The 15,821-nt window shown below is 39.1% G+C and overlaps 1 protein-coding gene across 5 annotated transcripts in view; it reads left to right on the top strand.

Annotated features, from left to right (window-relative positions):
• Window positions 1-266: 266 nt before the first annotated feature.
• Window positions 267-15,821, top strand: part of EML4 (EMAP like 4) — a 160,161-nt gene continuing 144,606 nt past the window's right edge. For 4 of the 5 annotated variants that reach the window (XM_077843478.1, XM_077843477.1, XM_077843475.1 and 1 more), the window contains exon 1: window positions 267-546. In XM_077843478.1, coding sequence (XP_077699604.1) covers window positions 522-546 — 25 coding nt within the window. In that variant the 5' untranslated portion in view covers window positions 267-521. The remainder of the gene's footprint in view (window positions 547-15,821) is intronic. The other variant, XM_077843476.1, reaches the window with a different exon arrangement.

Below are 15,821 nucleotides of genomic sequence, written 5' to 3'. Positions count from 1 at the left end.
CTCAGACCAGAGGCCAACCCCATCCTGACCCATTCCGCACCAGCTTCAACACCCAAGTCCCAGGCCCTCCGCAGAACCACTGCGCAAGCGCAGCCACCACTCCGACGCAAGGCGGCCGGACTCCGGGGCCGAGGCAAGGTGAGAGGGAAGGGTCGGCAAGACCACGCCTCCGCGCAGTCACGTGGGAGGCGGAGTCGGAAGCGTGACGGCGTGCGCGGGGGCGGGGCTACCGCTGCGCGCGGGCGCGGGGGCGGGGCGCGGCGCGGCGTTCGCGGCTGCTGCCTGGGAGGGAGGCCGGGCAGGCGGCGGAGCGGCGCGGCTCTCAACCTGACGGGGAAGTGGCCCGGGCGGCTGCGGCTGACTGCCCCGGGGCGGACGGACGGACGACGGAGGCGGGGGCTAGGAGCCGAGCCGGGCGACCTACAGAGCGAGCGGGTGAGGCTCAGCGTCGGCCACTGTGTCGGTCCGCTGAATGAAGTGCCCGCCCCGCTGAGCCCGGAGCCCGGCGCTTTCCCCGCAAGATGGACGGTTTCGCCGGCAGCCTCGGTGAGTACGGCTGTGGAGTCGTCCGTCGTGTTCGCGGGGTGGGAGTCTCGTTCTCTCCACACACAGCCCAGGCCCTGCCCTCCACCCTGCCCCTGGGGATGGTAGTAGTTGCCCCGCACATGTTCCCCTCGAGGCTGCCGCCCCTCTGCTGGCGCCGGTGCACTCAGGACCCCTCCCCCCATGCCCAGTCCTCCTCAGCAAGACCCTCCCTTCCTCCCGGCGTCCCCTTCAGTGCAGGGCCCTCCTTCCCGCAGAGTGGAAACCCCCTCTCAGAGAGGCCCCCCCCCCCACAGCTGGTACACCCCTTTCCATACACTCGCGGCTCCCCCCACAGACCCACCTTTTAGGGTTGGGGCACCCCTTTCTGAAACCTTGACCTCTTCAGGGCACGACACTCTTCCCCCTTTCCGCTAAACTGAGCTCTCTTTCAGAGTGGAGGCACCCCTTACCCACGCAGAGGGGCCCTTTTTGGGGTAAGAACCCCCATTCCCTCTTCAGGAAGGGGGCACCTCCCCCCCCCCCCCCCCCCCAGTCTTCACTTTAAATTTGGAGACTACTCAAAGTGTCTGGTAACTTCCCTTCTCTCCTTCCACTTCTCTGAACATTTTGCAGTGGTGGAGAGAACTAGGAGCACTGAAGCATCATTTGCTTAATATAGGAAGGGAAGAGGTGCATCTGTGTTGGGGGACCCTCTTTAAAAGAAGAGTGAAAGCAGAAGTATTCTCTAGCTCTGTGAGCATGCTGGGAAGAAGTAATTGTGCCCAGTGAATCCATAGGAAAGGGGGCCTCTGTTAGGGAAAGAAAGGATTCTCCATTTTTGGAATATGTTGTCTTTGTGGAATGGAAGAGGTTATTAAGTAGGCTGCAGTATCCTTTCGGTGTTCCCTTTCAGCAGAATAAAGGTAGTAAATTTTGTGACTGGCTAAGGGAGTCAGAACTAGCGGCTGGTACTCAGTACTCAGTGCCCTATAATCTGTGTCTGGAATTACTATTCTTTGAGGCCTTTGGAATCTGGTTACAGTAAAGATTGAGCTCAACTGTTATAATGGTGAGAGAAACAGTTTCTGCTTTGGCTGATTCTGCAGTTATGTGATACCTGCTGCTGCTGGATTTGTATTTTCGGTATTTTATGTGGAGGTAGTTTGTATTCGGACGCCTTTGTTTTGCATTTCTTGGTAATAAATCCCTGGTTGATTAATGTGCATGGATCAGTGCATGATCTGGCCATAGGCCACACTTTATTCAGCCATATTGGGATTAGTTGAATTTTTAAGATCTAAAGTCAAAAAAGTTAGTTGAAGAGCAGTGGACCCATTGTAGTATTAAATAGTAGAAACCATAATTTTGGCCCTAACCCTTTATGGGAAGATAAGAAAAACACACATTAGAGTGTTTTGAGAGTGGAAATCCTAAAATAGGAGACAACTGAGTGTTACTCTTTCCTCCCAAGGGCACCTGTTGTCCATTATCTAACCTTTGATGTTTTATAATTCCTTACATAGTGAGGTTGTTTTAGTCTTGGCTCCTTTTAAAGAGGCATCAATTTTTCATTGCCTTTTTTTTTTTTTTTTTTTTTTTGCCTTGTGCCTGCATTTATTCGCTAATCATAGTGGACTGAAAGACTTGTCCTGTATGTTCACAAAGAGGTGATAGAATACCAGGGCAAAAATTGAGTGTATTTGGAGATGATGTGGGACTGAGCTATCATTATATTACAGTCGGCTCCTCAACATTTAGGAATGGTGGGATCACTACCCAAGGAGAAATCAGCTTTTACTTCTTTCCTGTTGATTCCAAGGACTTCTGCAAGGCTTCATTTTCTTTAAGTGTTTTGAGAGAATCTTTCTCACCAGTTGGGGGAATTTAAGTTTATTTTGAAACAGTAGATATACGTTAGATATACGTTAAATAACTTTATCCCTTCTAATCCAATTCATGAGGCAACCGAGAGGAAGATGAATTGCTGTGGGGCTCCACTTTTCATAAAGAGTTATAGCTGACCCTAACGTTAGGGTTTTTTTGTATTCATTTGACACCATCCTTGAATGGATGAAACTTCTGTAGATAGGGTATTGATCAGCTGCAGGGGAGATGCCTAGCCTGTCTCTTAAGAGAGGAACCGGGATCCCTGGTTGGCGCAGCGGTTTAGTGCCTGTCTTTGGCCCAGGGCGCGATCCTGGAGACCTGGGATCGAATCCCACATCAGGCTCCCGGTGCATGGAGCCTGCTTCTCCCTCTGCCTCTCTCTCTCTCTCTCTCTCTGTGTGACTATCATAAATAAATTTAAAAAAAAATTAAAAAAAAAAGAGAGGAACCTGTGTCAGCAGAGAGGGAAAGAAATGGTTCCTGGTATTATTTCTGGAGCTGCTCCTAATGAAGATGGTTTTAAGTAGGAGCTCTGTGCTTTCTCTTTCTGTCCCCCTTATAAGAGTAAAACTAGGCCCCATCTTAAATTGAAACCCCTTAAGGGTGGGGGGTAGGGTGATGCTGGTATATTTTACTGGTAGTCTTTAAACAGAGCTCTACTTAGCTCTTGCCAGATTGCTTATTTCTGTTCCCTGCAGTTTATTAGTCTAGAGCTTAGAGTTACGTTGATCTTTATTTTATCATTAAGAAAGCTATGAATGTAAAGGCAAGCACTTGCATTCTAGAAGGTGTTTAGAAACTGTTTTTAAAACTAAACAGGAATCTAAAACATGTGAAGTTCATCTGGGGTCACAAGTATTGAAAGCATTTATTTATGCTCAAGGAAGTATACATGTGTATCTCCTTTTGTTTGCCAGATGGGTTCTCGAAAAAAGAAATGTGAGAAAACTTCATTTATCTAAGCAGAAAAGTTAAGTGCTTTATAAATAATGATTCTACAGAAACTGATTGTTTAAGAGAATCTTATGCTGGATCATTTTGTAAAGTAGAAAACTTGAAATTCAAACTGTGCCCGTGATTGCTGAGTGTTTACATAAGGAAAACACTATTGTATACATTTTATTAGATGTGTAAATTAAAATTGCGTGTAGTGGTTTCTGAGATTATTGAGAGCAATGTTAGGTGATTGGTCATGTTATGTGTGCCACATTGAAATTGTGTACCTGTCGTATTACTTTTGTTTTACATAAAAACAACTAAAGGGTGCTTTAGTCTCTGCCGCAGATGAATTTTAGGTAGTTTGGCTGGCAGGTGTTTGTTCTATGGAATTTCCCTTAGGCATAGTATCTTTTAGTCCACAGATTATGGTAATTTAAAAAGGCAGTGCTTTGGAAACAAGTTTTTAAAAATTAGGGGGAGGGAAGTACCCTAAACAATCTTATCTTCATATCCTGCCATCAGATCACCACACAGACAAAAAGGTGCATTTTATCCTTAGTCTTTTTAGCATTTTTTTCATAATAAGGTTTTTTGATTTTGAGACATTTATCATGGAATTAGCCTAGAGGTTGTCAGTGCTTTTACATTAAAGAAAGCCTGTAGTTAGCCGGATCAGTTTTAACTTTCTGTTCCAAAGGTTACTTGAAAAACAAAACTCAAAAGTTTTTTAAATGAAAATTGTAATGAATGAGGGTGCCTGGATGGCCTAGTCAGTTAAGGTTAAACGGTTAAGGTTAAGCTCAGCCTTCATTTCCGGTCATGATGCCAGGGTCCTGACATCGAGCCCTGCATTGAGCTCCCTTCTCAATTGGGGAGTCTGCTTCTCCCTCTTCGCACCTCCCTCCTCATGCTCAAGTGCTCTCTTTTTCTCAAATAAATAAATAAGATCTTTAAAAAATTGTAATGAATGAAATTGTAGGGGTAGTATCTGTAAGAAACATAACATTTTGGTGCAGGGTATCTGAACAAATAAGATGGAATCAGTGTGCTCCCATTTGTTAAATATTTTGAGAAAATCTTTTTTTAAAAATGTTTATTTACTTTTTAATTTATTTTAGAGGGTAGGGGTAGGGGCAGGGGGAGAGAATCTTTCAAGTTGACTTCCCCACTGAGTGCGGGGCTGGCAGTAGACGTGGGAATCCATCCCAAGACCCATGAGATCCTAACCTGAGCCTAAACCAAGAGTCGATGTCTAAATGACGGAGCCACCCATGTGTCCCAAGAAAAGTCTTTTTAACATTTCAATATTAGAACTATGATTTCTCATCTCACATTCTTAAAAAAAATGCAGTATATGATTTTTAAAGTATTAATCTAATCTTAAACATTCTTAATCCCATAATGTTTCTCATGTAAGATTATTTATTAGTTGTCTCTTGAGGGGCTTAAGATAGGCTTAAGTTATATAACAAGAAATGAGAAGTAATTCTTATATGGTCGTTACATCTATGACATGAGTTAGAGTATTTCTCAGCATGTATGTGGATTAATACCTATTTTGTGACCAGTACTGTGCCTGGTTGTTCTTAATGGAAGGACAAATATAAGACATGGCTTCTTGTCCTTTAGGAGTTTACTACCTGGTTTTAAATAGATATCCAGAGAATGTTTAAGCATAAGTGAAGTACCAGAAATGGGAGTAGAGGGGAGAAACACCATTTAGAACGCTGTGCTATGTATAAAGCATCTAACTTCTGAGAGGGAACATTTGGAGATTGCTAAATTTACCTCTGTAGAGCCTGGCTTTTAAAACAATGAAATAATTTATTTAGCAGTCCATATATCAGGGAATGAAATTACTAGGTCTTTTTTCTGCCTTATGTTTAAGTTTGAGTAACATGTAGGAAAAGTACTGTCTTAGTTTTTTTTTTTTTTTTTTCTGTCTTAGTTTTATGTACATGAGTGCATTTGCTTCCCTTCCCTTCCCTTCCCTTCCCTTCCCTTCCCTTCCCTTCCCTTCTCTTCTCTCTCTTCCTTTCAAGATTTTATTTATTTATTCATGAGAGACACAGGCAGAGGGCGAACGAAGCAGGGTCCGTGCAGGGAGCCTGATGCGGCACCCCATCCCAGGACTCCAGGATTACACCCTGGGCTGAAGGCAGGCGCTTAACCGCTGAGCCACCCTGGCGTCCCTATGAGTGCATTTCTATGATATGTAAAACTTCAGTATTCATAAGAAATTTGGAAGAATGTATTGATTTTGAAAGATTCTAAGGCTTAGAATAGGTCTATAATCAGTTTATTCAACTATTACCTCAGTATGGAAGATCCCCAAATATATAGTTTCTGTGTGTCTGTGTGATCTCGTGTCCTGTAGTTTAGCTCTCTCAGACTATTATAATGCCTTAACTTTGCATATTGCTTTGTAATTTACAGGTACTTTATATCATTTAATCTGTACACTAATCTTGAGAGAGAAGAAATTATTCTTTTATAGATGAAGAACCTGAGGTTCAGAGAGTTTGTGATTTTTTTTTTTTTAAAGACTTTTTGAATCTATTTTTCTTTCTCCTCTTTTTGGTTGGAGGCCTGATTTGTTGGATTTGTATCCAGTGAAAACAATACAGAAGAAGCTCATCTGTATGCAGCTGATGTTAACATGTTGATAAACTTTTTAGGCTTTTCCAATGTCTAATTTTAACATAAAAAGCATACTATAGATACAATTTTGCATTCTAGAGGTTTATTTTTGGATGCATTTTTTCATTTGAATTCAGATTTTTCTGATGGAGTGCAATGTTCTTTTCTCTGTCCTACTACTGACTCTTCATGGTCCACTCACACATCTATAACATACCTGAATCTGAATTGATTCCTCTAAAGCAGCTTCTTTTCCTTATTTTCCACTGTCTATATCCTACAGCCTTGAAATATCAGAACCATGTTTGGTTCTTTGCCATTTTTGCCTACCACATTAACACGTCTTCTGGGACTTTTCAGTTCTTGTCACCTTTTCTCATCCCTTATTTTCCTTTTCTGCCACTATAGTTCAAATATTTACTATTCTGTGTTTGGATTATTGTATAGCTTAAGGAATTTCCACCTGTCTAATTTATTTTATAAGGGAGGGAGGACTTCAGGTTAATATTTCTAAGGCAGTGCTTTGGTTCTGCCATTTGCTGTGTTAGCTTCATTGCCTTGGTGACTGAATTCAAACACCTTAGCCTTGTTTTTATTTTATTTCATTCATTCATTCATTCGAGACATAGAGGCAGAGATTGGCAGAGAGAGAAGCAGGCTCCCCTGTGCAAAGCCTGATGCGGGACTTGATCCCAGGACCCAAGGATCACCACCAGAGCCAGTGGAGATGCTTAACCACTGAGCTGCCCAGGTGCCCCTTAGCCTTATTTTCAAGGTCCTCCAGTATCATCTCCTACAGTCTTGAAAAGTTCTGGCCAAAATGACCTGTTTCTTGTTCCCCAGATTTTGTTGGCACTTTGTCCTCCCTGTGACTATTCTCAGTACCTCTCAAGGCCCAACTCAAATATTGTGTCCTTTCTAAAAACCCTTCCTTATTTGTTCCCTTTCATTACCAGCCCCAAATATTGAACTTTTAACCTAAAAGAATTCTTAGGGTACTTATCAGAGAATCTTTCTTATAAGGTAGAAATAATTATGACAAGTCTTAAAAATATTACTAGTCTTATGTCTCCAGCCAAATTATAAAGCCATTAAGGGCTGACACTTTCATGTGTCTTTGAAATCTCACAGCACAACATTGGATATTTTAGATCCAGTTAAATTTGAGGAAAAAAAGTTAGGGGACCTATATATAATTGACAATGTACAACCTTCACTTTCACCATTGTTTTATTAAAAAAAAAAAAAAGAGCTTTTGAAGACAAAGTTATTGTACACAGTCTGAGAATAGAATCCTTTAAAAAATTACTCATCATGTTCTTATTTTTCTCATTTTACCTGAAATGAGTGAAAATTTTGTCACAGACAAAAATCTGCTAAAGAATTCTTTGCCTGGTTCTAGGGTATTTTTCAAATGTAGGTCTTGTGCATGATTTATTATTATGGATTTAGAAATTAATTTATCTTGGGTGAAGATCAACATTAAGAAAAAAAAAAAGGACAACGCACCTTGGTGGCTCAGTGGTTGAGTGTCTGTCTCCCTTTGGTTCAGGTCATGGTCCCTGGGTCCTGGGATTGAGTTACCCATCAGGCTCCCTGCATGGAACCTGCTATTCCCTTCTGCCTGTATCTCTGCCTCTCTCTGTGTGTCTCCCATGAATAAATAAAATCTTAAAAAAAAAAAAGAATAGAAAGAAAAATTATAAAATATCAGTGCTTCACATGATATTGCTTCAAGGAACTTTTAATTTCAGTTGTATATGTTTGCCTTAGGTTGCAGTGTAAAATTTATTTCTGTGAGTTACAGTCAGGTGAAATGCACACTTAGTGGCTGATCCCAGTCTTTGAGAGACTAGATGAGAAAGATGGTATCCATGTGAAAAGGTGGATGAACAATCAGAAATAGTTAAAATGAAAAAAAAAAAAAAAAGAAATAGTTATAATGAATTGTGTTCTCTGTTTTTGAAAAGTTTTTAGGATCTGAGTATAGATTGGACTATAGTTAAATAGCAATAAAAATGTATCTACAGTTCTAGAATCAGTATAATTTAGGCAAATTCATTATGTAGAAATATGGTTTTATAAAACTGATAGACTAGGGTATTATTTTTTACTTTGCAAAAGGATTCACTGTGTTGTTTTGTTTCGTTTTGTTTTGCTTTCCTTATGAAGCTGTGTCTTGACTGGTTCTCCACCTCATTAGCTGTTTGAAATCATTCCAGTCTTTAAGGCATGGCTCAGTACATTTGTTTTTTCTGGAAGCTCTGTCTGATTATTCTAGTCTTGAACTCAAACCATAGTACTGTGGTGCTCCTAAAGTAGAGGAGGCTGAGTGCTTACACCTGAGGAATCTGGAAGTATAGCCAAAAGTTGGAGTCTATTTAACTTAAAAATTCATATGGTTATTTTGCAACCATTATAATAAAGAATGGTCCAGACGGGAATCATTGATAGATACTATATCTAAGGGACTATTTTGACGAGAGCAGGTTGTTTGCATAATCTTAAATATCTTCCCATATGTTGCTCTTTAGTTGCAAAGAAGTAAAAAAAACAAAAACAAAAACAACAACAACAAAAAAACTCTATGGTGATGAAATCAGACAGCACTTTGAGTATGTGATCAAAATAAATAGCACTAGTGGACATTGTATGCCTCTGGAAGTAATGCCCTGAGAAGAACACATCATTTATGTAGTACTCCAGCCAGGAATGGATAATCTGAATCTAATCATGAGGGAACATTGAACTCCAAATAGGGGAACATCCTATTTTTTAAAATGGTGGGAAGATTGTGGGTTTTTTTTTTTTATGTTAATGTTATAAAGACACAGAAAGACTGTGGAATGTTCCAGATTAAAGGAGAACATTTAAAAGTATAGAAATGTTTCCTCTGAAAACTTGAGGCAAAACTCATGGGATCAAACTGGCTGTAAGAATATGTTCCATGTATATCATGTGGTTTCCTTTTATCCCTAGGCCTCAGTTTGAGAAACATGCCTTTGGGCCTGAGGCAGCTGTGGTTCAGATTTAGCCGACAGACATGTTTTGTTTGGCCCTTTTAAATGTTTTAAAAATTGGGAAATTTCACATAAAAATCTGGATCTCTGGTTTCTCTTGAAAAGTGGAATGATCTTGCCCCTGTGGGCTTGCATTCCAGATGATCTGTATACTCACTAAGTGGTGTGTCAGATAAGCAGTCTCAGTCCTTATCTTTTAACCTGCCTGGTTTCAGGTATTTATTGCCTGACCTCATTAGCTGCCACTATAGGCATATGTTGCAGCTTTTACTGTAGTCCAAAAGGTAGTGGGGGCGTCTGTCTTCTTTGTGCTCCTATGATTTGAGAATTAAGTTGTTGAACTGATGCCCTGTCACTGCTAATGTTGCAGTGTGTATATCCTATAAACAAAGTCATTCTCCTACATAACCATACTACAATCAAGGAAACTAGGAAATTAATATTGATAATACTATCTAATCATCAGACCCATTCAGATTTTGCACATTCTCTCTGTTTTTTTTAAGATTTTATTTATTCATGAGAGAGAGAGAGAGACAGAAAGAGAGAGAGGCAGAGACACATGCAGAGGGAGAAGCAGGCTCCCTGTGGGAGGAGCCTGATGTGGTACTTGATCCCTTGACACCCTAAGCCGAAGGCAGATGCTCAACCACTGAGCAACCCAGGTGTCCTGCTGATTGTCTTAATAATGTCTTTTATATCAAAAAAGATCCAGCTCAAAATCAAGTGTTGCATTTAGTTGTCATGTCTCTTTAGTTCTGGACTAGTTCCCTAGTTTTTCTTGGGTTTAATGACCTTGATACTTTGCAAGATTACAGACCAGTTGTTTTGTAGAATGTCCCTTAATTTGATATTTCCTCCTAATTTAATTCATCTATCCTTGGCACAAATGCCACAGAGGTGAAGCTGTGTTTTGTATCTCATTGCATCCTGTCATATGGTGCATAACTTTGATTTGTCCCATTACTAGTCATGTCCACTTTGATCATTTGATTAAGATGGTGTCCACGTGGCTTCTCTACTGTGGAAACACTTAAAAAAATTTTTTTTTTTGTCATTAATAAGTATTTTGTAGGAGGTGCTTTGAAACTTTGTAAATATTTTGTTACTCATTGGGCCTTCAGTTTACTGGTATATTTATATCTGTATGGACTCAAGTATCCTATTTTTTCTGATGGGCTATAACCGATTACTATTTATTTTGATGCTCACATTGGCCCCATTTTGGCTAGTGGGTGTCCATTCATGGTAGCTTGTGCATTCTTTTGATATGTTCCCATCATTCTTTGAGGACTTTCTTGCTTTTTGACACAGTGAAATGATTTGGACATAAAATTCAGCCCATACATAATACATATGTATTTTATATAATTTTAAGTAGGGTTCAGATGGCAGTCTAAATTAAGTCATTTTAAATTCGCTTTTTTATGGTTCTTTAGTAATTTGTAACTACATAGTATTTTATCTTACACTTAAAAAATCATGTTAAACCAGGGACTAGATCATTAAAGTAAGTTAATTTGAAGATATTTGTCAGTGGACGGTCATTCAGGATTATATTGGAGAGTGCCTAGATGGCTTAGTTGGTTGGGTGTCTGTCTTTGGCTGAGGTCTTGGGGTTTTGGGTTCGAGCCCTGCAACTAGCTCCCTGCTCGGTGGGGAGTCTGCTTTTCCCTCTCTGCTGCTCCCCCTACTTGTGTTCTGTCAATAAATAAATAAAATATATTTTTAAAAAGGATTATATTTGTTACCATTCTTTTTCTGTATTTAAGCAATCAGCAATTATCTTGGAGGAGTAAAGTACTGTTAGGTGCTATGTGTGTTAGGGGGGTTGGGTAAAAAAATATATTTAAGCAGCAAAATCAACCAGGTTTTTTTCCACTTACAAAATTATCTTTCCTTCTCAGCAAGTATAAATACAAACTTTAATGCATTGTATTCCATTATTTGGACATCTGGTCTCCTTAAGCTGTGTATATGGAACATAATTTAACTTATTTTTGATGACTGATGGTGGTTATTATGAGCATTGGACATGGTTCTTTGCTGTAACACAGTCGTGCCTTCAAGAGCTTTCTGTGTAGGGCTGTTTGCTCCATACATTAAACAACTGTACATAAATATACCTGTCTTCCTTGCTGTTGCTTGTCATCTAGTGTCAGTATGCTTTATCCTTTCCTCTCTATTGTATCATTTACAAAATCTCACCCATAACATTTGAGTTTTTATTTCTTGGAGAATAAGGGCTCTTTTTTTCATTATCAGACCTTAAATTAGTAATTTCTTAAAATCAAATATCCAGTCAAATATCCTGATTGTCTCATAAGTGTCATTTTACAGTGGTTTGTTTTAATCTGGATTTAATCATTATATTTAGTTGCTGTGTCTGGTCTTTAAAAATATTTTTTTATAAGATTTAATTTATTTATTCATGAGAGAGAGAGAGAGAGAGAGGCAGAGACACAGGCAGAGGGAGAAGCAGGCTCCATGCAGGGAGCCCGAATCCCAGGACTCCAGGATCACGCCCTGGGCCAAAAGCCCTGGGCCAAAGGCAGGCGCTAAACCACTGAGCCAACCAGGTGTCCCTGTGTCTGGTCTTTTAATATGTTTATTTCCCTTCTCTTTTTTCTTTGCTATTTGTTCAAGAAAATCAGACCTTTTGTTCTGTAGAGTTTAATACAGTGCTAATTGTATCATTTGGTGTTTTTAAAATGTGTTTCATGGACTTCGGTATACTCCTTGAATTGAAAGTTAAGTATTTTGTAATTTTACGTATTTCAGTGTGTTGCCATTACTTTTTTTATGCTCAGATTTTCCCGTCATTGGTGTGTGGAAGCATCTTCAGACTGACTCTTGAGTCCTGATCATAGTGGTCTTTGTTGGCTTCCTCGCTTTCTGATGGACTTAAAAAAAATTTTTTTTTAGCCCCTTCCTGTTCCAATTTCTGCACTCAGCTGTTTCTCTAAATGTCATTCCTTTGGGCCCAAAATGGTACTTGAAGCTCTAGAAGTGCTCATTGTTTCTGGATTGGTTACTGTTTCTAGTCTTGCCTTTCTTTTGATTTCCAATTTTAAATCTGTTGTGGGCTGGGAGATGAGATAACAAAGCTTGTTTGACTTATATTTAAGAATTGATTTGAATCTCAAAAAAAGAGGAATACAGAGATCAGTGCCAGTGCTTGTTTAAATTGTATGATGTAGGGATCCCTGGGTGGCGCAGCGGTTTAGCGCCTGCCTTTGGCCTAGGGCGCGATCCTGGAGACCCAGGATCGAATCCCACGTCGGGCTCCCGGTGCATGGAGCCTGCTTCTCCCTCTGCCTGTGTCTCTGCCTCTCTCTCTCTCTCTCTGTGTGACTATCATAAATAAATAAAAATTAATAAAAAAAATTTAAAAAATTGTATGATGTAGCATCTACAGGGACAGGATCATAGTATTGCTAATGTTGGTGATACGTGAATAACAGGATACCAGATTTTTTTTTTTTTAAGATTTTATTTATTTATTCATGAGAGACACACAGAGAGGCAGAGACACAGGCAGAGAGGAAGAAGCAGGCTCCATGCAGGAAGCCTGATGCAGGACTCGATCCTGGGTCTCCAGGATCACACCCCGGGCCAAAGGCGGCACTAAACCGCTGAGCCACCCGGACTGTCCCAGATGTTCTTTAGAGAAAATTAATATACTTCTGAATAAGGACCTTAATAAGATGCATGAACTTTTTAGTTCGCAAATGTGAAGAGATTACATATATATTTATATGTGTATGTATATATATATATATACACATACACATATATATATGTTTTAAATTATAGACTGTTTATATTCCCAGTATTTTCTTTATGTTAAGATTATCTTTTGCTAAAAAAAAAAAAAAAGGTTATCTTTTGCTTTTTGTGGGGTTGTTTGTTAAGATAAATCTCTATACCAGTGAGATGTTAGTATGTTTTGGAGTCAAATTATGTTGTATTATATTTGTCATATCCCTAAGAATGCACTTTTTCCTTTTTTAAGTTTATTTCAGAGAATGCTTTTTCTGACTTTCCAAAATTGATGACTTCCTAAAGTTGAGATGACTTTCTGTTTTAAAACAAAACTATTTAGTGTTGATGTCTCACATTTTTCCTAAACCATCTTTTGCTTTTGCATGCTGGTCTTGAGATGACTACCTTATGGTAATATTCAAGTATAGTAGAATGCTGATGTTTAAGTGACACATCAGAGCAAACGACAAAATTTGTTTGCAATTTTCTTTGAGCCATTTGTTCCAAAAAGTGCTATATCTGAATCCTGTTGATGAATGAGTAGGAGGTTTTGTTTTTTTTTTTTTTTTTAATTTTGAAGGATATCCTGTTTTCAGTTTAGTTGAGGCATAGCCTTTGATTTTCTTTGACTGCTTTGAGTATCTCTTGGCATTCGTTTTGTTTCTTTAGTCTCTCCAATTATAATTAGTGTGGATGTGTTTTTGGCATAAACAGTTTCTGAAATTTTATGATCTAGTATTATGGATTACTTAAATTATTGGGAAATAAAGTTTTAGAGTAAAGGAGATGATTGGGAAAGTAATTAGTATTTGAATTCTTGAAAGTTTTGTGAGACTTAATGATTGTACACTGTGAAACTCCTTATTTTGGTATATTAGTGCATACTATAGTGGCTAAGGGTATGAGTTAGTGTCTCAGGCAGACCACCTATTTTTTTGTTTCCTGGTCATAAACACATTTGTTAAGTAAATGGATGTTGATTAGCTTCTTTGGATCACACTTTGGCTAAGTGCATTGGAAAATTGGTGAATGAAACACTTGAAATCCCTGCTCTCATGAAGCTTTTAATTCTGTGGGGGATTCAGACCATATTTATTCAGGAAATATTTACTGAATGCTTGGTATGTGCTCAGCAGTCTTCCGGCTATAAACAGAGTCCTTATGGAGCTTATACTGTAGGCTTTTAAAATGCAAAGTAATAAAAATTGTGATGAGAAGTATGAAACTTCTCATACTTTGAAAACATGGAGGGCTCCCTTAAGCCTCCACCATCTAGTCTTTGTGAGTTTTTGGTTTTTTGTTTTGTTTTTCCAGATGCATTTCTTTGTTTAGACTGTAAACAGAAAAATAGAGGTCAGGACACAGTGGCCCTCCGAGCTTTTGGAAATTGCTTAAAGGAATGATATTCCCCTCCACCCCCCTTCTTCCACATACCTGAGAAAATGACAGGCTACCAATAGAGATCACTTTGGTTGTAATTTTCAGCCAGCACCACCATTACCAGCTCTGCTCTCCTGGTGTCATCCTAATTTAAGGCAGTTAAATTCTATGATTTCTGTCCTCTCTCTGTCACCCATGTGAGTGGTAGTTTTCCAAGATATTTGCTTTTTCTTTGTCTCTGTTGTAGTGTGAGTCCTGTGATCATTAAGTCTGTGATCTTCTGTATACTTGTTTTAGGAAATAGTCATTGATGCTATACTTTATGGACTACATTTCAAGAAATTTGGTTCACATGAATAACTTTTTGAAAAGGGGTAACAAGGTCAAGGCACTTTTATTCAGGTCTGACTTCAGGAACAATGTCAGATACCTTACATAAATTAATGATTTTCTCTGGGACCCAAACATCCTAATTTCAGCTTTAAAAAATGTCCTCAAGGGGCACCTGGGTGGCTCAGTGGTTGAGCATCTGTCTTTGGCTTAGGTCGTGGGATCAAGTCCTGCATCACACTCCCTGCAGGGAGCCTGCTTCTCCCTCTGTCTATGTCTTTGCCTCTCTTTCTGTGTGTCTCATGAATAAATACATAAAATCTAAAAAAAAAAAAAAGCCCTCAAGTGTAACTCTTCAATAGATTGAATAAACCGGTTATTACAACCTTTACATGGGGATGGTGATTATAGTAATATCTGTGACAGCTTTTCGGTGACTGAAATTAAGTATAGCTCCCAAAATGAAAATCTAATAAATCAGCAAATATTTATTCAGCAACTCCTACATGCCAGAAATTGTTTTCATACTGGGAATATGTCAGTGAACAAAAGAAACAAATACCACTGCTCTACTGAAGCCTATATTATAGTGAGAGGAGATAGATGATAAACATATTTCATTTAATTATTCACAGTAGGACGTCAATGACTCCTGTATAAACATTGATGTCTGTATTGTCAATTATAAACACACTGTCCTTTTTTCGTGGGCTAGATGGTGATATGACCTATGTGGGCCTTGGTTGTGTCAGATGAATTTAGAGAAAATAATCTTGGGGACGCAAAACAGATTGGTAAAACATTGACAACTGTGCTAAGGCTGCTTTGTTACCATGCATATTAGTCACTGCATCTGATCTTATGATAGGGTTTTGGAGTATATATACATTCTTAGATGTTCATTCCAGGATTCTTAATTTGTGTTTTTGTTTCATATTTGAGGTTTTATTGTTTGCTTAATAATTTCTAGTATTTGGACATGTATTCCTTTCAGTCTTAATATTTTTTCTTGTAGAAGAATTTGTATTTTTATAAAATCTTTTTTTTTTTTTTAACCAGGTTAATTACTATACATTTATCTGTTTATCAGCCTAGATTCAGGACTCCTGTTCAGTTACTAAGGAGAATTCCCAGGATGCTGCGGAGATCTCCAAACAGCTGTTTGTGGGTGGCAGGGATGGTGAAGGCAAACAGTGGGTTGTGTGATAAGCATGAGGTCACCTCTTTCACTTTGTGGCCCTCTTTCTTTCCGGACTTTAACACCTACTTTGGTACTTAAAGCAGTTTGGGCTATTTGCTGTGCTCTGAACAGTTGTTCAATAGTAGTACCTATTA

This window comes from Canis aureus, chromosome 12 (assembly GCF_053574225.1).
Source record: "Canis aureus isolate CA01 chromosome 12, VMU_Caureus_v.1.0, whole genome shotgun sequence".
Lineage (NCBI taxonomy): Eukaryota > Metazoa > Chordata > Mammalia > Carnivora > Canidae > Canis > Canis aureus.
Note: the sequence above shows the minus strand (reverse complement) of the source record. Positions and strands in the feature narration are given on the sequence as shown.